At 43.7% G+C, this 25,462-nt stretch overlaps 2 protein-coding genes across 4 annotated transcripts in view; both read left to right on the top strand.

Moving 5' to 3' along the window:
• Positions 1 to 10,236, top strand: part of FNDC3A (fibronectin type III domain containing 3A) — a 112,286-nt gene extending 102,050 nt beyond the window's left edge. For all 3 annotated transcript variants that reach the window (XM_082278899.1, XM_082278900.1, XM_082278901.1), the window contains 6 exons: positions 451 to 600; positions 685 to 968; positions 2,889 to 3,098; positions 4,445 to 4,611; positions 5,179 to 5,306; positions 7,805 to 10,236. In XM_082278899.1, the coding sequence (XP_082135025.1) occupies positions 451 to 600; positions 685 to 968; positions 2,889 to 3,098; positions 4,445 to 4,611; positions 5,179 to 5,306; positions 7,805 to 8,119 (1,254 nt within the window). In that variant the 3' untranslated portion in view covers positions 8,120 to 10,236. The remainder of the gene's footprint in view (positions 1 to 450; positions 601 to 684; positions 969 to 2,888; positions 3,099 to 4,444; positions 4,612 to 5,178; positions 5,307 to 7,804) is intronic.
• A 289-nt stretch (positions 10,237 to 10,525) lies between these two features.
• MLNR (motilin receptor) lies at positions 10,526 to 13,434 on the top strand (the record flags this gene model as incomplete). The annotated part of the gene is made up of 2 exons (XM_082277819.1): positions 10,526 to 11,294; positions 13,121 to 13,434. The coding sequence occupies 2 exons, from the start codon at positions 10,526 to 10,528 to the stop codon at positions 13,432 to 13,434; spliced, it is 1,083 nt and encodes a 360-aa protein (XP_082133945.1).
• Between the last annotated feature and the right edge of the window lie 12,028 nt (positions 13,435 to 25,462).

Genomic DNA, 25,462 nt, shown 5'->3' with positions numbered 1-25,462 from the left:
CTTTTGGGGATCCCAGGACAGGACATGGTACTGGAGATGCAGCCTCACCAGGGCTGAGTAGAGGGGAATCATTATTCCTTTTACCCTTCTTGCTGCTCATTTGCTAATACAACCAATATGTAGTTCACCTTCATCAGACACATACTCCTGATTCTTATTCAGCTTTCTCACCAGGACACACAGGGGGTTTTTTGGTAAGGTTGCTCCTCAGTCTGTACTTTTTTGTCCCAGTCCAGGACTCTGTGTTTGCCATTGTCTTAATTGAACTTCCTGAAGTTTGTATCAGATTCTGCTTGTTATTTGTATTGTACTAAATTAAAAATCAGCAAAGAAATGGGAGGGTAAGACTCCTCTGGAACAAAAAAAAAATACAGATGTGGTGAGTGTGGTTGATTTTTTTTTTCTTAAGTCAGTGAATTTAACTTTTAATTTATGATATCCATTTTAAAGGTACCAGTAAGTAATGGAGCTGATGTCACGGAGTATCGACTGGAGTGGGGCGGTGTGGAAGGATGCATGCAGATCTCCTATTGTGGGCCTGGGCTCAGCTGTGAAGTGAAAGGGCTTTTGCCTGCCACTATATACTATTGCAGGGTTCAGGTAAAGATGTAAAACTATTGTTATTGCAATCTGGAAACAGGAATTGATGCTGCCATAAAAACATGGTCTCCTTTGGATTTGCAGGCAGTGAATGTTGCAGGTGCAGGCCCTTTCAGTGAAGTAGTGGCATGTATGACTCCAGCCTCTGTACCTGCAGTTGTGACATGTCTTCGTGGACTAACTGAAGATGAAGTTGAAAGTCCACACTATTCTCCTTCCACATGCCTTGCTATAAGCTGGGAAGAACCTTGTGACCATGGATCTGAAATCCTTGGCTACAGCATAGACTTTGGAGATAAGCAGCCAATAACTGTTGGGAAGGATCTGACCTATTTTATAGATGGCTTACAGCCAGATACTACCTACAGGTATGTGTTGCACAGCTACTTGACAGCCTACTGTTTCCTCCACAAGAGCAGATGCTTTGTTTCCTTGTATTTTTTAATGTCTGCATTATTATTCTCAGAGACACATTAGTGCACAGCCATGGAGTAAAAAGAAGCTTTGTAATGATGATCATCATAAATAGATGAGCCATGCTATTTTTATTTTCTTTCAATTATAATTTATGTTAGTTTATTGTAGAATTGTTGTATCTGTCTGGTTAATGTGTCAATTTAACTGAATTCACATTACATATTCAGATTCATACTTGGGTTTGGACTGGTTGCTTCACTGTTTGAAAAAGTAAAATCCATTCAAGGAAAGACTATGTCCAGCAATCTAATGACAGCTCATTGCAACTTGCAAGGCCTTATCTGCAGAAAAAGTGGAAGTCAGCATAAAGAGTATCAATTTAAAAAATCAGCCAACTATGCATCTCTTTTGAAGAATTTTAGTTGCTGAAATCATCCTTTATGTTTTGTCTAAGGGTTACTGAAAAATACAAACACAAAAATCAGTACTTTTGCCTGAAGGCATTCTACGTCCGTTATAAAAACATGTCCTCAGTGTTAAAGGAGAATGGCAGTTCCACTGAAGTCAGACTTATAGCCCACTCTGATTTCAGTATAATTAGGATATCATCTGGCTACGCAGTTTTCTGAATCCTTAATTACTGTTTTATGGCTTTATGTCAGAATACAGTGTTTCTGTGTGACTTACAATTATTTAACAATAATGCTGGCAATCTGAAGATCTGTTGCTCTCTGTGTCAATAGACTGAAAAAAAGAGAAGCTTCTATTGCAGAGATAGGTCTATACTTCTACCCACATAAGTTTTTTTATAGAATACACTGTCAAGTCCTTGTGCAAATGAAAAATTGCATATATAAGCCTTAGTTCTGGGCTGTAATAAATTAACATAATGTTAAATATTACTGTAGTGAAGGAGAAATATTTATTCTTTAGCCTGTATACACATTTGCATTTCCACACTTTGCAGTTGTGTGGTTGACTGTTTCATAATTTGATTACTGTGATTACTTCTTTCCAGTTACCTAGATACTATTTTGGACAAGCAAATGTTAAGTCTGCAAAATGAAATTAGACACACTTTGCTCCCTGTGGCTACCTGTGAGATATGTAAAGAGCCTCTGTTTTCTGCTTTTTCCTTTTCAGAAATAATTTCTGGGCTAAGTCTTTTAATTCTTACTTACAAATCTGATGCCAGCATTGTCTTCCTTGGCGTATCAAAGAAGAAAAACAAAACCCTACCTTCTCCCTGAGTATCAAGTTCTACAGCTTCCTCAGCTTTTTGTCGTTTGGCAGCTTCTGGTTTCCCCCTCTCACTTTGCAGGCAGACCCAAGAGGGCCTGTGTTTGCAGGCACCCAGAGATGCATTACTGGTGGAAACAGCAAGAGAGGTGGCTGGGCACTATCGCTTTATTTCCACATGAATAGGATCTGTTCAAAAAAGTCTGTAGAAATGTCTGTTAGTCATCCTTGAATTCACCTGATAAAACAGTCACAGATACGGTTTCCCTTCTTTGGGGAGGGTTTTTTTACCTTCCTCATCACTCAAATGTGGCTATCAAAAATTTCGGTACAAGGCCTGCACAGTCAGAAAGATGGACCACTCTTGAAGTTACTAACAAAGCTTTTGCATCTTTTCACTAATGTGAATTTATTTTGAATATTTTTATTTTTAATCAAGCCAGCTCTTTAAAATGTGGTAAGGAAAGCAACGCATCTGCATATTCTTGACAGTCTATCAAAGCATAATATTGATAAAAGTCTTCATTGTAGATAGTACCATTATTCTCTCTTTAATGAGAATAGTGAATATGACCAGTTATTTTTAGGACCTAATTTCAAATTAATTTATTCTCTCATTTTCCAAATGCTAGAGTACGAATTCAAGCCCTAAACAGTCTCGGAGCAGGTCCTTTCAGCCACACCATAAAACTGAAAACAAAGCCTCTCCCCCCGGATCCACCTCGCCTGGAATGTGCTGCATACAGTTCTCAGACTCTCAAGCTGAAGTGGGGAGAGGGAGCTGCAAAAGCATTGACTGACTCCATCCAGTACCACCTTCAAATGGAGGATAAGAATGGAAGGTTGGTTTTAGCATCACTTTAATCTGCCTAGTGTCGCTGAGTTCTGATGCTTGGGAGATGGCAGCAAAGGGCAAAATTCCATACGCTTTGCTGAATTTACAACAAATGTAGGAGGTCGCCTCATCTGGCAAGGCAAGAAGGGCTCTAGTGCTCTGTGCTGAGAAGTACAAGATTAAAAATTTCATTGTTTTTTACTTACAGTTCAACATGAAGAATTTAATGCAGTGTTTCATACTAGCACACTTTTCTCTCTCACTTTTGATTAAATATTTTCTAAGTAACAAGTCCAGTCAGTGTAGTGAATTTTTATACTTAATATTGGAAGGGATGGATGCTTTACTCACTGTTCCCTTACATGCAGTTATTTTAGTGGAAAATAATTCAAATTATTATTTTAAGGGATCCCTTGTCTCATGTTAAATCAGAATGTCAGCTGAGATGGTACAGCAAGAACCCTTGCCTAAATATTAAAATGAGCCGTACTACTACAGAATGTTCTGTCTGATGAGTAGCGTTAGCTTGGCAAAAAGATAAGAGATCTATTATGTGAAATTGCTGTGTTGTAAGGAGGAAAATAAATTAGACTCTTTAACTGGAAAGAAATTCATTGCCATTACCAAAAACTAGGTCATGTGCAGGTACCATCTGTTTTAATTTTAAAAGAAAAGAAAAAGCCAAAGTAGATGACAACCCCTGCCAGAAGAGAGAAATTTGTGCTGTGTCCTGAGGCCACCAAAACTGACAATCAAACAAGAGCTGCCATGATCAGTTTGTGCAAGAATTGCAGCATGAAGGAGAGTGGCCAGCATACAAAACTCTCAGAAAGAGATTCGGTGTGCACTACAAGAGTTACTCTGCCCTCCTGCATAAGCTTATTTCTAACAATGGTGTACAAAAGCAATTGGATCCATGACACGTTTTTTAAAAGCTAAAATCTAGTTACCTAATTTTGAAAAGCTAAAGATGATGGGAGGAGTACATGGCCAAGGAAAAAAAATGCAGCTCACTGAGAGACACAACTGCTGTCCTTTCCCATTGTTACAAATGCAAAATAGTTTCTTAAGATGCTTAGGACCATTTTTGGTAAGAGTTAATCTGTAGTGTTCTTTGTGCAAGAGATTTTTAGTTCAAAGACATGAGAAATAAAAATTTGGCATAAAATAGGAATAGAAATAAAAATGAGCTTATTGTTTTATAGTAGCCAGAACACTGTTTAGCTCTGAAATAAGTGTTTCTGGGCTTTTCATTAGATTCTGGGAAATTATGGAACAGATTTCAAGACTATAGTGTAGCTGCTTCAGAAGTCCTTTTCTGTGTTCAAAATCAACTACTCATTCCATTTTCAGGTTCATATCCTTATACAGAGGACCGTGTCATACCTACAAAGTTCAGAGACTCAGTGAGTCAACATCATACAAATTTTGTATTCAGGCATGTAATGAAGCTGGTGAAGGTCCCCTTTCTCAAGAATACATTTTCACTACTCCCAAATCTGTTCCAGCTGCATTGAAAGGTAAGGGTGCTTCTTTTTTCATTTGGGGGGTGGGAGGGTAGCAGGTTGGGTTTGGTATTATGTTGTATTTGGGATATTGAGAATACTAAGCCCTTTTTAAGTGCAGGTAGGGATAGTGGGAAAATGGTCCTTTCATGTAATTGCCTAAAATATTCACTCCAGAAATGAAAGACTTGGGTTTATGCATTCTTTGACGTAAGAAGTTTGTACTTAGAATTCCTGCTTGCCAGGACAGGGGCAAGTTAAGGTGAAAATGCTTCCTAGGATGTTTAGAATAATTTTAAGCATTGCAGTTCGGGCTTTTTTTGGTATATGATGCTCTCTTACAGTTTTACTGCAAGTTTTACTTGCTTTCTCTTGGGTACCTAAACTAGCAAGAGAGGCCTATATGAATTGTCAGTTGTTGCTCCAGAAAACACTGCAGGAAGAATAAAATTGAATCTGAGTATTTTGTTTCTCTGAGAGAAAAGAGGAGGTAGAATGTAGAATTTTACAGGTCATTAGAATATGAGAGTATGTGATGGGGAAAGCAGAGCTAGCTGTCACTTTTATGCTTCCTTCCTTCAGCACCGAGGATAGAGAGAATAAACGATCACACTTGTGAAATCACATGGGAGGTTCTGCAGCCCATGAAGGGTGATCCCATTATCTACTGTCTTCAGGTCATGGTTGGAAAAGACTCAGAATTCAAACAGGTATGATATGTTGAAGTTATTGTAGTTTTCTTCAATTATTATTTGTGATAGCTAGTAAAATTGGTTGAGATTAGTTTAGATTTAGTAAAGCTTATTGTGTTCCAGTATGTTTTCGTCACCATGTTAACTTTTTATTACTAAATAATATAAAGTAGTGTTGCCTAAACTCACCCTCACATAGAAAGGAGATGCTGTACTAAATTTTGCTGCCTCTCTGGGTTACACTGATACTCACTAAATACAGCTTGACACCTCAAGTGGTGAGGAAATCATCGACTAATGGAACAACTGACAAAAGAGACCTTTTGCCTATGGTACAGAATTGAGACTGGGGAGAAAAGGGGCAAAGGGTTCTCTTTGAGAACCTAAGAGCAAAGAAGCAGTTCAAAATGCCAAGGTACAAATTATCCTGCTTTAGTGCTAATTTTGCTTCCCTATAAACTGCCTGATATTTGACATGAAATTAGACTTGAAAACTGTTTCATACTATTAAGCCAATGAACTTTCCTTCCAGAACAGAGACAGTTAATTCTAGTATATTATAATTTTATTATAGTTCAATATTAATTTTTTTTCCTATGCTTTGGTAGATTATAGGCCTTCATAGTTTTGTAACTTTTAGTGTAGCACTGTGTTTGTTATGCCCATGTGTTAAATTTTTCAGTAAAAGATGAACCATAATCCAAGGTGTTTGTTATCTTGCCATGTGAATATTCTTTTTTGTAACTTCAACATTGTAAATGCAACATTAGGTATGTAAGGCGTGGTCTGTGTTGCTTTTAGACATGGAGTCAAATCACACTTTGATGATCAGTGTGTACTGCCAAATGAGCTGGGTGAGAAAATAAAGTTTGCTCTTTGAGTACGGCAATAACAAAGTAGACTGAGGTGTGTAATTGCTTTTGCCTCTGCAGAACAGTCTAGCATAGTAAATCAGAATAAAATTAAAAGACTAATTTGCAAAAATTAAAATTGGAACAATCAAGAAGTAAACACTATGAAAACAGCCTTTAAGACACTTAGACATGATGGTGGCAATTTTATTTGACATGAACAAAAAATAAACTGCCTGGAAGTCTGCACTAAGCTGTTTCTGCTATTTCACTGCCAAAACTTCACTCTCCTCCTTCTTCCTGATCCATCATCCAAATTGCTCATGTCATTGCTCCCTCCATGCTACAAACAAAAGAAGTTAATAATGTGTTGTTTGAGCTGTATACATCAGTCAAAGATCTTAAAGGGGTTAGGAAGCAACCATATAAATACCCCAGGAAACACATTTGAGGCGAAGGCAACTTCTGGCAAGGCACTGGGAGCAAGCAGCTGAGGATGGTAACCCCTGCCAGCTAGTGTAGCTGGAGCTGCAGTAGGATGTATGTCAGTGGCCTTTTTGCTCACTCCCAAATGCAAGATCCAAATTAGCAGAATTTTGAGGAAGCTGCACTTCTGATGACCTGCCCTGCCTCAGAAAGAAAAGTCTCTAGGTTGTAGATTCCAGTAAAGCTCAGCTGTCTGTCAGAGAACTCTGAGTCTATGACTAGCCTCAGGCACAGCAAGAGGTCTTGAAACAGCAGAATCAGAAGGGATTTCCTGTTTCTTTACATTTCTGTTTTGCATTTTCAGAATACTGTCTAGCAATATGGTAACTGTAGGGAAAGCTCCTGATGAGGTGATATTTCTGTATCATGCTACCAGTTAAATAAAGCAAATCCAGATATTTGGAGGTGAGAAGGTGAAGGGTTTTGAAGAGAGAAATCAAATTGCATTGTGCTACCCACCTAATACCTCAGTACCTATTGATGTACCTGTAACTGCACCCTTGTGAGGTTTTGTTGGCTTTCACAGAACCTTCACGTAGCTGCAAATTTTACTAATTTGGGAAACCAGAATTTAGAGTTCACTGAATTAGGCACTCCATGCTGAAATGTTGTGAACTCATGTTAACCAGCCAACTGAGAGACCTTTGGAGAACACCCTCATAAGTCATCACTGTCTTGGGAATATGATAAAATTAAGAATCACAAAGAGGACTTTTTGTGGCTTCCCTGATACAGTGTTTATTGGGATAAATCATATTATTTTAAATACAGATAACTACAACAAAATACATTGGATTGGATTAGACTTAATGAATTAGTTTGATACAGAGTCAACTGCCTAAAATCCCACGATAGGAAATTTTATATTGCATCCAGTTGTAAGTGGTCACTAAAACACCTGAACGCTGGGGCTTGTGACAGAGTTTATTTGGTGTGTACTCATCATTCCACACAAGCAAGCATAGTTTTTGTGTTTCACCAAAAGGACTGGAGACTTTATCTGGTATTTAAATTGCGTGTTTGAGCTTTTTGTCCATTTTTCTATGCATGGGTGAGAACACTGGTGAGTTGCCATCCTTTTTACAGTTACCTTCACCATAAACACAACCATACTGAGATATGTGTGTATATATAGGACTCTTTTACTTGATGTATCTCTTTTTTTCCCCTTATTGCCAGATTTACAAGGGCCCAGACTGGTCATTCCGATACACAGGCCTCCAGCTGAACTGTGAATACCGATTCCGCGCATGTGCCATCCGCCAGTGCCAAGAGGCCACGGGTCACCAGGACCTGGTGGGCCCCTACAGCAGCCCAGTGCTATTCATCTCTCAGAGGACTGAACCACCGGCAAGCACCAACAAGGACACTGTGCAAACCACAAGGACACAATGGTCACAGAGTGACCAAGTGTGTGCTGCTGTCATCCTTGCACTTTTTGCTATCTTTTCCATTCTGATTGCTGTTATCATTCAGTACTTCGTCATAAAGTGAAGAAAAGAGATCTATTTTATAATGCTGCCCATTACATTTTACTTTCTCATAATCTAAAAGTAATTCTGTTCTCTTGCTTTTACAAAACCAGGCATTTAGCACCGGCATTGGGACTGATGCAAACTTTCTCAGCCACTTTAAAATGCTTACTCGTAGGTATAGGCTGATTCATGTTACTAAAATGCAAGCCACAGAAATATAATCTTTTCTTTCTATGCCTTCTTGCAGTACAAACTCGATATGGGGCAGGCACGCAGTGTTTAACAAAAAGGGTTTGACCCGTAAACACAAGTGTAAAGATGATTTCCTGGCCCACACTTTTAAGGGTTGCTAACATAACAAGGAAGAATGTGTAGATTGCATTTAAAACTTACACTAACAAACTTGTGCTGTACACAATATTAATCTGATGCTGTGAAAGCAATTTAGCGCTGTATTTCTACCTCCTCATTTGTCTTAATTATTTGGGAAGCAGGATTTATGCTGAAAAACAGAAGGGGCTTTTCTCAGGCAGCAAATAATAAACGGGATGGAAGAGTATGCATGAAGGAAGCTTAATATCTGATAAATGTGGAGTTCTTCACTGCAAGTAGATGTTTTCGAAAGACTACAAGGAGATGGCACAAGTGGTTTATCTTACCCCCAGGATTTGATGTTTACTTACAAAAATGCCTCTTTTACTTCTTCTGAATATAGAAGGAAGAGTGTGAAAGAACTTCTTAGATTTATTATTTAAATTGAAAAACACATTTCCAAAGTTGACCTTTGATTGGATGCAGTTTATACAGATGTCTGTGCCCTCTGATTTTGGCTAGTCAATAGAATTTTGAGATAAAATTCATTATTGAATTTTTGCTGTTTCCCCAACATTCACTTGCCATATCCACCAGAAATAAGCACTGCCTTTGTTTGTTTGTTTTGTTTCTATCTTTCTTTCCTTTTTTTTCCTTCTTTCTTTCTTTCCTTCTTTCTTTCTTTGGGGCACCAAATCAGAAGACGAAGTGTAGTAATTTGCACCAGAAAACTTAAAGCTGCTTTTTTCTTGAGATCCTAATGTTTAATGTAATGTCTCTTTGGATACTGTACCAAATTGTTGATTGCATGTAGTTAATGTTGCATTAGAGCACTTTGCAATTGCATAACTCATCAATGTTTTGTGAGCTTGCATTTGTGAGTTCTTGAATGACCAGACTGAATTTTAACAAGTATCCCATTGAACATCTTGCTAGATGTCAATGATTGCCAGTGACACAAAGCTTGTAGTGAAACTATCTTTAAAAAAAAACCACCTTGTCTCATCACACTTATGTTATTTGTTATACACTTTGTAATTAGCTACTTTTAATTTATTTGAGTTACAAGATAGTGGATCATTAATGACTTCTAGTTGTGTTCAGTTTAGCATTTTTAATAGTATTAAACACTTCTGTCAGTCTTAATAATAATAAAAAAAGGAACCTCTGTCTTGTGCTTTGAAGATCTCTGAAGAATTTCTCTATGTTAGAACGGGCATGTATTGTAATTGTTTATACGTCCAATGATCTGTGCTGTAGAATAATGTTGCTGAGTTTCGTTTTTTTAAAAGAAAAAAAAAGAAATGGCGAAGAACTTGGCCTCCACGTGGTGAGAACGATCTGTCTTTAAAATGTACTGTATGTTTACATTTTATTTCGAATTTGTCGTTTGTACATATAGGCTGATACCTTCCCACAGGATACCGCGATAACTGATGTTTTCTAGAACCTTCTTAAAAGTGCCATGTTTGGCAGTGCAAATGAGGTTGCGTGTCACAGCCCAGAGATTTCTTACGGTTGAATGTCTAAAACGGTAAGATTTGTTACTGCAGGTAACCTGCAGTGACTTACGTTTTTCATAGTAAAATTCAAATGAGCTCCTATTTTTGATAGTCATTTAATAGTGTATTTGCCATTTGAGCCTCAGTGCATATTACTGCATTGAAGACAGTTTTTAATGTAATATTAATTTTACCTCATATACTGTACATTCCAAAAATAAATAAATAAAAGAAAAAGAGAAACTCTAAAGTTTTTAAAACGCTATAGATACACTACCAAACATATCACTTTACGGTTGTACAACGTCGGGCTCCATGAAGACGAACCTGTATAGTCTGATAGAAAATACATAAAACGATGTAGCAAAGTACCTTTAAGAGTCTGTGGACAATAAAAGTACCTTCTTTTTCGCTGCTGGTGGTCAGTCCTGTGTGCGCACCGCCGCCGCCCCTCTCCCCTCCCTCCTTCCCTGCCTCCCGCTCTGCCGGCCGGGCCCGCGGGGCGGGGCGGGGGTGCGGTACCTGCGCGGGCGGTGGGGCCGCGGGCGGGGCGGGGCCGCGGCCGGAGGAAGGAGCGGCGCTGCCCCGGGCACGGCGCGTCCCCCGGCGGGATGAGGCGCGGCGGCGGGAACGGCAGCGAGGGAGAGCCGGAGTGGCCGTGGCCGTGGCCGCCCTGCGACGAGCGGCTGTGCCTGGCGCTGCCCATGTGGGTGCTCGTTCCCATCACGGCCGTCTGCCTGGGGCTCTTCGTGGTCGGCGTGGCGGGCAATGTCCTCACGGTGCTGGTCATCCGCAGCTACCGCGACATGAAGACCACCACCAACCTCTACCTGGGCAGCATGGCCGTCTCGGACCTGCTCATCCTCATGGGGCTGCCCTTCGACCTCTACCGCCTCTGGCGCTCCCGGCCCTGGATCTTCGGGCAGCTGCTGTGCCGCCTCTCGCACTACCTCAGTGAGGGCTGCACCTACTGCACCATCCTCCACATCACCGCCCTCACCGTGGAGCGCTACCTCGCCATCTGCTTCCCCCTCAAAGCCAAGGTGGTCGTCACCAAGCGCCGGGTGAAAGCCATCATCGGCGTCCTCTGGGCCTTTGCTTTCGTCTCTGCCAGCCCCTTCTTCTTCCTGGTCGGCGTGGAGCAGCCCGACAACCACACTGACTTCAGCCGCGAGTGCAAGCCCACCCCGCAGGCCCTGCAGTCCGGCCTGCTGGCCACCATGTTCTGGGTCACCACCTGCTACTTCGTCCTGCCCGTCACCTGCCTCAGCGTCCTCTACGGCTTCATTGGCCGCGAGTTGTGGCGGAGCAACACCCGCCTGCGGGGCCCCAGCTCGCTCCTCCGGGAGAAGGGGCACCGCCAGACCATCAGGATCTTAGGTGAGTCCTGCTACCATCCCCCCGGGCTATGGCTGGGGCAAGGACCGGGGCTGGGGGGCCATGGCAGGGCTGAGGGACCCGCAGCTCCCGTACAGGATAGGGAATAGCACAGGGGGACATCCCCGCCACGCTGCCGAACCCATCAGTACTCCCGGGAACTGCCACGGCAGGGATTTTACTCCCTCACAGCTGAGGCTTCACCCGCGTGGCACTGCACATCCAGCAGCACGACTGCCTTCCGTAGAAATACCCTTTTCCTGAATTTTACCAGGCAGAACCAAGTACAAGGTAGCCTGCAACTTCAGAAAAACTGTGGTAACATCAGCAGTCTCTTCCAGTGGGCAGCAACACCTCTGCGTAGAAAATTTCTGCTTCTGAAAAGTAAGCTCTTAGCGGTCATTTGTAGCTCTCCTAGGAATAAATCCACTGGTTGCCCAAGGAGGCTGAGAAATGGCAACTTAACCCCTACGAGCTGTTTGGAGACAAATCCCGTAATACCAAAGCACTTCCTACAGATGTAGGATGCTGATCATTTTTAGTGCATTTTATTAGTCATACATTCACTAACCCAGCATCAGACTCCGGAAAGTTAAGAGATCTTAGTCTGCTCTGGGGCTTTAATGTTTGTAAGTAGTGACCAATCTAAAGGGAAAGAAAAAAGAAATACAACCATTGATTAAGGAACATAAAACAAAATTCCCAAATTATTTTTTTTCCTACCTTTAGTGTAGTTTTTACATGTCACATGAGATACTTCTTTTACTGAGAGTGTAACCAGCTGGATGGAAATAGCATAGCACAAAGGAAAGAAACTAATAAGCCTGAGAGAATTTTGCCAACTTATTTGAGGAAGGTACTTACACTGAAGCAGGCACAAGGTTTTCTGACAGAAACACCTATGCCCATGATCTCAGAACCCATTGAATGAGACCAGTGCCCCCTTATCTCAAAGATCCAGCAGCACTATGCTGGATGTAAACTTTCTTTGGCTGCATCCCTTTTATTTAAGCTCTGAGAAACACAGAGGGTGCTCCACGAATGATTGTTTTACTTACATGCATTAATAAACAAAAATAATTAAAAGTATGGATACAGTAATACACTTATTTAATTATTCCTCATCTGCTCCTGCTGTGTTGCCATTGCAAGAGGGTCTGTATTTGTTGTCATTGTGCTAAAATGCGACACAGAACCAGGCGAACAGCTGAAGTGACTCAGGCTAGAGATCCATCTAGGCAAATAGCTGTCTCCAGCAGTAATTGTCTGGGGATGCACATAAAAGCTTTAGTGGAAAAAGTCGATAGCCCAGCTATACTGTAAAGTCTTTACATTAGCTACCATCCTGTCACAATAGAGCAAATTCTGTGGGAGCTTGGGTGACTGAGGTGCAGCCCAGGTCTTTTTCAGTGATGTAGACATGTTAAACAACAACTCTGCAGCGAATGGAGCTGCTGTGGAGCTTCCACAAAAACTCCTTATTCTGACTTTTGTTTCCCTATCTCCTATGTGGCATTACAGACATTGCCAAGGGGGGTTTCTGTAGTGCCTGATGTTATTATACAGATGTTATGCTACTGTTGTTAACATTTTTCTCAGCAAATCTCACCTCACAGTTTAGCTTAAAATTTTACCAGTTAACTTTTACTTCAAAGATTTGATGCTATTCCCATTTTCATGGTTTTCCAACAATTTAATGCTATTATCTCTATATATCATTTGTATCAGTTAGAAGAACCTGCAAAACCAGCCACATAAACTTTAGTTTACTGGATGGTTGAAGAGTTAACTCACTCCTTAACTGCCGCATGTGTTATTTTGTCTTATAGCTGTGGTGGTTCTGGCCTTTGTAATTTGCTGGTTGCCTTTCCACATTGGCAGGATCATATTTATAAACACCCGGGACATGGGGACAATGCTGTTCTCCCAGTACTTTAATATATTCGCTCTGCAGCTTTTCTACCTGAGCGCATCCATCAACCCTGTCCTCTACAACCTCGTTTCGAAGAAGTACAGGGCAGCAGCCTGCAAGCTGCTGCTGCCACGCCGAGCTGCAGAAAGGGCTTTCACGGTAACAAAAGACGCTGGGGGCTACACAGAGACCAGTGCCAGCACAAGGAACGAGTACACCACCGGCTTCTGAGACTGCACCTTTGCACTTCTTCAGGCATTCTTGCCTAAAGAAGGGAACTACCTTTTCACAGGAGAGTTGCAAAAGGATGGACACTTGTTGGGGCATGTGGTATTTCATAACTGTCTGTATTTTGGGATACCTGTATTTTTGCTAACAGAGCAAGCAGGCACCATAAAGTAGGGACAATGATGTGCAACTCGTGAAAGATGATAAGTCAATAGGAAAAGCTGGAGTAAATTGCCAGTAAAACTGGGTTTACTTTATTACATATTGTTCATTGCATGTGTTCTGTGCCATTTCTAGTATTTTCTAAAAATCGTAACACCAAGGTCTGCAAAGGAGCACTTCTTGGGTGCAGTAATGGGTAAAACTCCCAGACAGCCTTTGCCATTTTAAAACAGTTTTCTTTTAAACAAGGTTTTACGAAACACAGTCTCTCAAGGAGATGGACACAAAATCACCCACCAACCTGAACAGCCTTGGAAAAAGAGGTGTTTGTTTTTAGTGCCTGGTCTTGTAATCATGAAGGGGACTTTCCTGAACAGTTTCACTAATTTCTCTTAGGAAAGCATCTGCTGCATGCAGTAGTCTCTGGGCTTAACCCTTTTGGCCTGACCCACACGATCAAATAAGGTCTCTTATTTACATGTTAGCGACCAGTCTCTGTATCTGTAAAACTTCAGATACCCCCGATCACTTCTTTGGGATAGATGTGCCATGTTTGGTAAATGGTAGTGGTGTGTCTCCACTGCATTACATTGTGTACTGCGTGTGCAAACGCCAAGTTAACCCACCTTGCCACAAACAAGACCCATCAGTGAATGTGCTGGACTATGCCCAGGACTTCATGCTGCATAATGCTGCACTGCAAGTCAAAAACCAATTCACTAATTCTACTCCAAAAGATTTTAAATGCAGACTTCAACTGTACAATTTAGGAAGGAGGCTAGTTGTGAGGAAAAGCTAGAAGAAGCTGCAGCATCATTTTCTCTGGAGGATCATTGCATCTGTTACTTTATTGGCTCTAGTGGTGTAAATTGACCAAAATCAGTGATGTGGGACTACGCTTACAGGAGCATCACGGGTGGTATGTCCACGCTTGCCCTTGGTTTTCTGTTAATTCCTTCTCTTTTCAGGCAGTTGTAGAGAGTGACACTGTGCCCTCTAAGCCTGCTTTTCTACGGGCTAAACACCCCCATCTCCCTCAGCCGCTCCTGGCTTGTGCTACAAACCCTTCACCAGCTCCACTGTCCTTCTCTGGACTCGCTCCAGCACCTCAATCTCCTTCTTGTAGTGAGTAGCCCAGAACTGGACACAGGATCTGAGGTGTGGCCTCACCAGTGCTGAGTACAGGGGCACAATCACTGCCCTGCTCCTGCTGGCCACTCTATTGCTGATACAGGCCAGGATGCCATTGGCCTTCTCGGCCACCTGGGCACACCCTGGCTCACGTTCAGCTGCTGTTGACCAGCACCCCCAGGTCCTTTGCTGCTGGGTCACTTTGCAGCCACTCTTCCCCCAGCCTGTAGCGCTGCAGGGGTTGTTGTGACCCAAGTGCAGGACCCAGCACTTGGCCTTATTGAGCCTCATACAACTGTCGTCAGCCCATCAATCCAGCCTGTCCAAATCAATTCAACAGAATTCAACAACCAGCTCAGAGATCTCAGGACAGCAGAGTTGAACCCAAGTCTTCTCTAGGTTTTAAAAATATGACCAGTCCTCCATTAAACAATCTGTAACTCTGAGTCACTGAATAAAATTTTAAAAAATCTAAAGACAGAAAAAAATCTTCTGTCTCACTGCATACACGTTAGGTTTTCTTTTTCTATTGGCTTCATACTCTGGTGGAGAGCAGTTGTCTGCAAGGCTTGGGTTAGGTTGCTTTTGCTGGGGGGTGTCATTAAAATGTTTAGTTATCATAAAAGAACAGCTGTTATTTTTTGGGGGTTTGGACAAGTTACTATGAAGAGTAATCTTTGTAAATGTATGTAGACTGAGGGGGAAAAAATCTTTATCATATTGATATGTGGCCGTGGAGCTGCTTCTGCATGCCTGCAGCCTCCTGATAATGGCTTTTCCTTTATCAATTGCTACTAAATTGCACTGGGAGTAAAACGCCCATCAGAAATTTCCCCAAAAGTAATTGCATGGGTACCAGAAGCACAAGGTGAGCAGGAGAAGGGAAAGAAATGCCCTGGTGGGATGCTGCCCTGAACCCCTGTTTTTTAGGGTGTGCCCTGTGTCACGAACAGCCCTGGCACTGCTCTGCTCTCTGTGGGTGCTGGGTGTCCAGGGCAGGTGCTTCTCAGATGGGACCCCAGCTCACTGTTCCCAAGCCACTCATGGAGTGATTGTTTCTGCAGGGAGCTCCAGGCTTGGGCTGCTCCTGCCCAGCCTCAGACACTGCAGCAGCAGGCTTCTGCTCCTGGTGGCAGACTCCATAGAAATGGTCTGGTTTTCTGGGAAAGTCATTTGTACCCCTGTTATCAGCTATCCCTCTTGCATGCTTAGTAGCAGCAAATCACACCTGTGAGCTTGCAATGCCTTGTTGTTAATGCTCTCTCCCCACCAGAACAAATGCTTAGGAAATAGATGAAGTTTGGCATGTTTACTCAGAATTAACCAGGCCTGGCACTGCTGTCTCTGGCATTCAGTACTGGATTGTGTAAACAGGGATGTTGTAAATAAAATAGCACTTCCCAGGAACTCTATGTTCAGGTGCTGCCAGGCTATCTCTTAAGTATTTCAGAAGTAGTTTCCATACCATGAACACTATAAAATACAAGAGAAAATGGACTAGAGAGAAAAATGGGGCAGGGCTGTAAAAGAAAAGCACAGAGACCGGATGACAAAAAGGGAAGCGTGGTGAGATAGTCTCCTTTTTAAAACACACATGTAGTTATGTTGAAAATCACAGGAAAGAAAATGAGTGATTTGACATAGCCCTGAGACTTGCTAGAGTTGTGGTTGTACTGAGGAAGAGCTGAACCCAAAGCTAGCCACCTGAAGCTTGAAAGGAACCTAAAACTGTTCATTCTTAAACCTATAAACAGGTTTTTCTTAACAGAGAGGAAAGAAATTCTTCCCATGAACTATAGTCGAAAGGCACAGCTTGGCCCCCAGCACGAGGGTGTCATTGGGGTATGCCCACCAGGAAGGAAGGAAGATAAAATAAGAGAAAAAGAGAGAGGGAAAGAAGGAAAGAAAGAAAGAAGAAAAAAGGAAAAGGGAAGGGGAGGGAGGGGAGGAGAAAGGAAAGGAAAGGAAAGGAAAGGAAAGGAAAGGAAAGGAAAGGAAAGGAAAGGAAAGGAAAGGAAAGGAAAGGAAAGGAAAGGAAAGGAAAGGAAAGGAAAGGAAAGGAAAGGAAAGGAAAGGAAAGGAAAGGAAAGGAAAGGAAAGGAAAGGAAAGGAAAGGAAAGGAAAGGAAAGGAAAGGAAAGGAAAGGAAAGGAAAGGAGAGGAGAGGAGAGGAGAGGAGAGGAGAGGAGAGGAGAGGAGAGGAGAGGAGAGGAGAGGAGAGGAGAGGAGAGGAGAGGAGAGGAGAGGAGAGGAGAGGAGAGGAGAGGAGAGGAGAGGAGAGGAGAGGAGAGGAGAGGAGAGGAGAGGAGAGGAGAGGAGAGGAGAGGAGAGGAGAGGAGAGGAGAGGAGAGGAGAGGAGAGGAGAGGAGAGGAGAGGAGAGGAGAGGAGAGGAGAGGAGAGGAGAGGAGAGGAGAGGAGAGGAGAGGAGAGGAGAGGAGAGGAGAGGAGAGGAGAGGAGAGGAGAGGAGAGGAGAGGAGAGGAGAGGAGAGGAGAGGAGAGGAGAGGAGAGGAGAGGAGAGGAGAGGAGAGGAGAGGAGAGGAGAGGAGAGGAGGAAGGAAGCTGTTTAAGAGAGGTTTGGTGCATTCACGGTGAACAAAGACCTCTCAAGTTCAAAGCTGCTCCTTTGCTTGCTGGAGTGATGCTGTCTCCAAGGGCCATGTGCAGCTGGCCTGGCAAACAGAGAGGTGCAGGGACACAATTCCTCCCCACAGTCATCCCCTTAAAATTCCATTTGTCACTGTGCTGCATCACTCCCACAGGGAACACAAAGCCTAAGGCCATCTCAGCAATAAAACAAAGGGATAATACAAAGTAAGATGGAAAAAAAATAGGCATAAAATGGCCCAAACTGCTCTGAATTAGCTAAACTGACTAACATAGTCTTGGCCTTGGATCAATTGAGTCTTATGGGAACAATCCCCAGCATCCCTGAGGGGCCACTTCCTATTTGATTGAGGAGCAGGCTTAACATCACCAAAATAAGCTAATTCTATGATAAAATTAGTATCCAGAAGTATATTTCACAGCTTTAGGGAACTGTTTACAAACTGCTTTACTGTTGCTATATGCTTCTGGTCACCTGTGATGCTGCACTTGAGCTTTGGTGGGGATTTCCTGGAACTTAGAAGAAAACTGGGGGAAAACACTGCAGCTGGTTTGCATTTGAGGAGTTGGGGAGCAGACACAAAATTTAACCACTTGTGCACTTGGTACCAGTAGATGTTAAAAGATTTTCTCATCAGGCAAAGCACAGCATTTTCCACAGGCTCAAGTCTAGTTGTTGCATTGTTGTTTATTGCTGAGGCAGGCTTAGTGCTTCTCATGACAAGGCAGATGAGGGCTTGCAACATCCAGGTGAATATCAAGGGACCAAGGATATCTGGTGCCTGCCCAGATGTCACAGATGGAACCTCAAACTGAGCCTCAAAACACTGGGAAGCAAAAGCAATGCTGTCTTCTACTCAGTGTCCCCACTGTGGGAACCCTCTGGTGACCCAAAATGTTAAGGTTGATGTCATCCAGTGCTTCCATGGGTCACACAGATTTCCAAGCATGCCACCAAAGCCTAAGGTTTCCAGAGCATTTAGAAAAGCCAACTTTGGACCAGAAAATGGCTGTCCAGGTTGGGAAGAACCTAACAGAGATGAGGCTGAAACCTCCTGCAGCAGCTCTAAGCAGCAACACTGCTTTGTTTTTCCTGGGACTGCATGCATCCAAGACTCCATGTCCTCAGTTTCCCATAGCCAGGATCAGAGAGAGCTCCCCTACACACCATCTCAGTCTCCTTTCCAGTGGCTGGGGGCTTCCAGGCCCCCTGGAACAGCAGAACTCCAAGGGTATATACCCCAGATGGGGGTGGCATATGCAGGAGAGGACAGAGAGCAGTGGGGCTGACAACTCTGTCCTGCCTCTCACTTGCCTCATCTTCCCCTCAGATCACCCCATCTGCATGCCATTCCAAGATGAGTCTCTGCTCCTTCTATCTCCACTTTTGGACTTCATCTTCCTTCCCTCGCTGCATGGATAATGCCATCTGCTTTCCCTCCTTTTCCCTCTCCTTCTCCCAGCCAGAACTCACCAGATGGATTCATTTATTTCTCTTTCAGAAGTTGTCTGTGACAAATATCTCTGCCAAGGAGCTCATCCAGGCTGCCAGGGATTGGTGGGGAGCTAGATGCTTTGACTACAGCCTGTTCCCGTCAGCTATGAGCCTGTATGAACTCACGTTAAAGTTGTTTAAAGTTTTAACAGCACCTCTGTGTGAGCTGATTTTAAAAAAAAGATTAACCCTTAAGAAGGGCTGGGTCAATTTTTTCCCAAGATATGAAGGCCATGTGAAGCCCTTGCACAGGTACATCGCTCCCCATAGCCCCTCGTGGGCACTGTCCTAGGGCCCACAGGCAAAAAGGCAGGGCAGGAGAAGAAATTCAGAGTGTTTTCCCTTGACCCCAGCATGTCCCCTGCATGCAACCAGGGATGTATCCACAAGGTCAACCTTCAGTGTGGGCTGAAGTCAGGTGCCCTAAACCTGAGACTCCACCAAATACTGCTGTCCCTAGCAAAGAGCCCAAATTCAGCACAGTGAACCAGCCTGAGATGCATCATCTGGAAATCACTAAAACTGGTAGGAAGTTACAGGAATGCAAGCCAGATGGGAGCGTGTATTTACCTGGAATGGAAGAACCACCACCAGTGTATTGTTGCAACACGAGGCACTCAAATCCCTGTGGAGGTTGGTGCAGTTGCTGTGTCAGAGGTGACAGCTACCCTGGCCAGAGTAAGAGAGAAAAGGCAGCAAAAGGATAAAAGTAACCTTTTTTCCCTCCAGAACTTATTTAACCTCTCATCCCGTGTGACAAGGAGCAGCATTTCACCACAGCAAAAAGAAGTCAGCTCTGTGTCAGTGCTCTCAGAAACTCAGCTGTGATGTCAGCTCACAGAGCCCATGACAGTTCCACAAGACTCTTGCTGTAGCAGGGGTATGCAAGCACAGCAGGACTCTGTGAGTGGGTTCAATCGCTATATGGGCCATTCACTTAAGGGTTAGACTCGATTATCCTTGTGGGTCCCTTTCAGCTCAGAATACTCTGTGCAATTCTGCGTAATGTTTCTGCACTCTGAAGCTCTGCAGAAGTTACAAAGGAATGTCAGGAAACCTTGAAAGCAACAAAAATGACCTGGCTTCTGCTATAAATCAAGGATACCAGCACTGGCCAGCTTGCAGCTAAACTGATTATAAAGGGAAGCATATGCCCAACAAATGTGTGGCTCCTGTGCAACAAATTTGCCCCATCTTAACGAGGAAATCAGTTCCCTAATTTGAATATAGGTCTGGTTTTTGTCTGTGCTGTGCAAATACGCCCCAAGGACAAGTTGTGTTTTGAACCTGTGGAAGCACAAGCTGTCCACAACCACAGAAGAGGAATGTGGAGAGAGGCTGTTTCCCCCTCTACTGCAGCAGCTGAGCACAGCATAGGGAACATTGTCTTATTCCAGGGTTTTAATTCTGCCAAGTCAGGCAGGATTCCCAGCCTTGGACTTTATTTGAGGCTATGTAGGCTGCTGGACTGACCTGGACAAGCTGTATCTGTGCCAGGGAATAATCTCATCCACTTGCCCACAGCATTCTGCTCCTCCAGAGCAAGCCTGTGTGCTAAGGCAGCTGAGACAAGGGAAGCTGCTCCCACAGAGAGTGGCAGGCCAATTTTCCTGCCTCTGGCAAGTTACCACAAAGATGCAGAAGGCACAGACTCAGAACAAAGATATGTTTGCTCCTTTCCATGCTCCCTGTTGTGAAGGGAGATCTCTCCTGCAGAGCCTGGGGATGGGAAAGAAGCAGGAAAGGATGGATGTAGCTGAAAATAGCCCTGGCTGAGACAAGCCTGGGAAAGGCAAAGGAAAACATGGAAGAGCAGCAGGAGTTGGTCCCATGGAGCAGAACCCCCTACCACCCAGATCCATGTCTTCCTCAAATACTCCTCCCTCCTTATGCATTTTCCCTTCATTAACTGATTCAGTCTTCATTTTACAGCTGTCGGTGAGAAACAACAGCTCATCAGGAGCTTGTAATAGCCAGAGTCCTCACTTTCATTTTGTTTTCTTCTTCTCAGACACCTCTTGCTTTGTGAAGTGCAGTGTGTGTGAGGAATAATGTGTCTCTATGTGGAAATGTCAAATGTATTACATTTTTGCCTGGGCTCTGGGAATATTGCATTTATTTCTAAATACAGAAACAAAATTGATTTCTTGCCTCCTTGTCACAAAAACATGGGAAAGGCTGTCAAAGGAAACACATATCAGTAAGAAAAAATTGACAGGTAATTTCTGTTACATAAATGGAGAAAAATACAAGTTAGACCATTTGAGAGTACACATCACTGCATTACAACTGATGTCAAAAAAGACAACCTTAGAAGAAACTGCCTCTATGGGCTTGCAGACTGGAAGAGCAGACAGGGTGCTGGTTTTGTGCTGGGCAGCCTTTGGGATATTTACACAACAGAACCATGAGCTTTATTGCACAAATGACAGGGAGCAAAATCCCACAGCTGTGCGCAGGGAAGCTGGACCGTGAATGAGTTTGGGTCACAGACCCACGGGGCAGGGTGGTGTGCAGTGACCAGGACCTTACACTTATGTTGAAGCCAGTGGAGCAAACTCAAAGTGGTTGCTGAGCAACAAAGGAACCTGATAGTGCTTGGTGCCATTTGGGAGGAACCCTGGTACAGCCAAAGGATGCTCACTCACCACCCCACAAAACACTTCTGCTGTGCCTCAGTGGCTGTTGTTTACCAGGCGGTATAAGCAGGCGAGTGTTTGACTCCAAGTATTTGCAGGTAACTGCAGAAGCAATCACTTCCAGGCTGTCTGCATGAACCTGGCCCTGCTAGGAGGAAGGAAGAAAGAGGCATCACTGGCTGCTTTCAGTGACCAGTGAGGAAAAAGCTACTCATAAACAAATTATCAGTGGTGCGATGCACCACTAACATGGCAGGACACTGAGCTCTCCCCTCACAAAGCAGGAACTAGGGCCTACAACTTCTACAGCAGGAGACAGGCAGAGGCTGCAAAACCATTTTTTCTACCTCCATGATGTAGTTGACAGATGCTGCCTTCACTGTTGTCAAACTGACTTTTACATGATTCCTAATCTTGCTGGTTTTCAAAGCAGTGAAAAAGGCACTGAGTGATAAAGACAGAGGCTCTTGGAAGGGCTCCTGCTCAGGGCATGTTTCCCTGCTCAGCATTGCAGCCATCACAAATCACACTCCTGCCAGCACACACTCTAACTATTTCCGTTTCCACTGTGTGTACTTCAGCACGCTGCTTTATAAAGCAAGTACATCTGTTCCAAGGTCATTTATACAAGGGGTGTTAAGAGATAAAAAGAGCACCTTGTTGTATTTAGTACTAACAAATATCAGCTATTTCCTACATGAACTCATGGGCCTAGCTGTTACAGATGCTTAACGGCTCACAGATAAAACTTTCTAAGAGGAGAGGGTTTATTTTTAAATCCAGAAGGCAAAACAAAGGTCAAAGTAGAACTCCTAAAGATTAATAAAGATCCAAAACCCCAAGAATTAGCACTGTAAATTCTTCTTACTAGTCTTTAAACAGATTAACAGCTTCACTGTTTATCATTATACTCCAGCTAGAATTTTGAGGTAGGTATAAAGTCATCTACCTGAAGAGAGTTCATTGTAGTGCAGGAAACCTGGATCCAGGATCTAAAACCTGCAGTGCACAGACACAGAAAAATACTGCAAAGTAGGTAACTGCAATGCAGGAATAAGTTTTCTCAGCAAACCAGCCCCAAAAGAGATGGTGATGGGGAATGAGATTTCTAGTCCACTTGTACCATGAAGATGAGGGTGTAAAAACGTACTAACAGTGGTACAAGAAGCACCAGAAAAGCCCAGCAAAACATCTCAGTAAATTCTGAGTGAGCACTGTTGTTATAGCAAATGGCTATTAAATGATTGCAAAGGCTATAATCCTGAAAGTCATCAGCCAGGACAATCACACAGCGCTGTAGCTGTGTATCAGAAGGTACCTGCACAAATGGAAACATACCAGAGGTCTGAGAACACAAAGGACATGACAGCTTCCAAAGCACATTGTGGCACAGAGAGCTTTTGCTTTCTCCCATCTGTCAGATCAAAACACAACATATCAGCAATGAGAGCCTTCTGGAACATTGCTAGGACATCCAAGCAAATGGGTCTGCTAAGTAAAGGAAAAAGGGGTGGGGGGAAGGGGGTGTTAAGCAATCAATCACTTGAATGAATTGGGTTTGTAAGATGCAGACGCAGGAACAAAGTGCAGCTGTTGAGAGAAGCAGTAGGTTTTTTCAGCATGTCTTATTCAAGGACAAAAGGCCCATCCAGAAACTCTTGCCAACCTGTAAAGTATTCAAAATTGAAGCTCAGAGGGCAACATGCTGGTTAACTGGAAAGGCTGCATTGCCTTGAATTGTATATAAAAGAACAGCAAGACTAAGACCCACTTTTCCTCATTACTACCATCCTCTTCTCCACTGTTATCTTGCCAAAAGAAGCCCACTTAGTCCCTGGGCAGGGATGATTTCTGCAGTAGGATTGGTTCCATTTTCCTTTCAACAACTTTTAGGGAATTACATGATTTCTCTTGGTTCTGGAGTGAATGAGTACCCTCCTCGTGCCCACAGAGATGCTGTTGTCAGCTGCCCTCTAGCTTTCACCTGCAGCTTTTGGTGGAAGGCAAAGAGAAGCAGCAAATCCTTTAGTCCCAGTCCAGTCAGTGGGACAGTGGGAGCTTTCAAATTCAAGATCATAATTAGATGAAAAGCCATTGTAGGATGGGACATTATCTCTCTCTCTCTCTCTCTCTCTCTCTCTCTACCTATCAATCTATCATGCTGCCTCCCCTCTTATGAAGACAACTCCAGCACAATGAGGTAACTGCAAGTTACAGATTAATGTTGCAGTAAATTTGATTTCCACTTACTTCAGGCTTACTGACCCTCAAAAATCCCACCTCCATGCCCAGCTCTGAATGGAAATCCTAGAGCACACAAGTCAAATACTGTGTCTGAATCAACAAGCTACTGGTGAGAGAAGATTCTCTAACACAGTGGGGGGAGAAAAAAACCACTTCAAAATAGAGAAAACAGATTCCTTGCAAGTCTTGGTTTGGTTTTGGGGTACCAGGAGAAAAACATACTGAAAAGTGTTTTTTGCTTGATGTGGTCTATTTTAACACAGAATTCAGCAATGGTCCAGTCACATTTGAGAGATTGGTAAGTGAAAACGCACACATCATTTTTGTAGTCTTTCATGAAGGGGGTGCCTAGAAAGGAATTTTTCCAAACAGAAGAAAAATTCATCTGAAATAGTCATGCAGTGCATGCACAGCAAAAAAATAAATTTTAGGCCATACAGGAAACAAAAGGATCCTTAAAAAGAAACTATTTCTAACCCAATTCATGCTCTTATCCAGTTTCTAGGCTTCAATTGTCTTGATTTGAGACTCAACTATTTCTATATTGCTTTAGGTCACATCCTCAGGAATTCTTTTACTAATTTTTAGTCCTTCTAGTCCTTAGTGTTTTTAGTCTAGATGGTCTTAGGACTTCTGAAACTCTTCAAGATGGGATTTTATTGTCATTGATTCTGAATAATTTTTTTGGGTTTTATACATGACAGCAGCTTACAGATATATCTCCAAAAATGTACCCACAGAGAAGCTTTTAGATGCCCTGATATTTAGAAAAAGTGGCAGGGGCATTAAACACTCCACCACAGAGGCTCTGGTCAAAAAGCCCAGAGGTCACAAGCAGATGCCTTGGTTTATAGAGACCATGATGCCCAGCAGAGCTTATTAATGGAGATTGGTCCCTCTAGACACCTCTGGTGAAAGCTGAATAATCTGTCAGAGCACAACCCCCAAATCCCTCGTAACACCAGAAAGTTAAGCACAGTAGCAGAGGCTCTGGTCTTTGCTCTACCTGCACCATTTGCAGCTGAGCTGCCTGTTGCAGGAAATAACTTTCTGGGATCCCATTCAAGCTACAGTTGGACTTGATGATCCTTGTGGATCCCTTCCAACTCAGAATATTCTGAGAGTCTTCTTCTGTGATTCTAGTAGAGAGTGTCCAAAAGAGGGCTACGAATGTGGTGAAGGGCCTTGAGGGGAAGCCGTGTGAGGAGCAGCTGAGGTCACTTGGTCTCCAGCCTAGAGGGGATTGAGGGGAGACCTCATTGCAATTACAACTCCCTCGTGAGGGGAAGAAGAGAGGCAGGCACCGATTTCTTCTCTGTGGTGACCAGTGACAGGACCCGAAGGAATGCCCTCAGGTTGTGTCAGGGGAGGTTTAGTTTGTATACTAGAAAAAGGCTCTTTGCCCAGAGGGTGGTTGGGCACTGGAACCTGACAGAGTTCAAGAAGCGTTTGGACAACGCTCTCAGGGGATGGTTCTGTGCAGGACCAGGAGTTGGACTGGTTGATCTTTGCGGGTCGCCGCAACCCCGCGCTCCCCCGTCAACTTCCCGCTACGGAGAGCGCCTCCCCGGGGAGCCACCGCCCCGCCCCAGCAAGCCCCGCCCCCTCGCCCTCTCGCGCTTCCCATTGGTCGAGGCGCCCGCCCGTCAGCGGCCGTTGCCCTGCGACCGGCCCCGCCCCGGGGAGGAGCGGGCGGCCATGGGGGCGGGGCCGCCCTGGGGGCGGTGCGGGGCCGGCGGCGGGGGGCTCCCGGC

Source organism: Coloeus monedula (genome assembly GCF_965178545.1).
Source record: "Coloeus monedula genome assembly, chromosome: 3".
NCBI lineage: Eukaryota > Metazoa > Chordata > Aves > Passeriformes > Corvidae > Coloeus > Coloeus monedula.
This window is presented reverse-complemented; position numbering and strand designations above follow the sequence as displayed.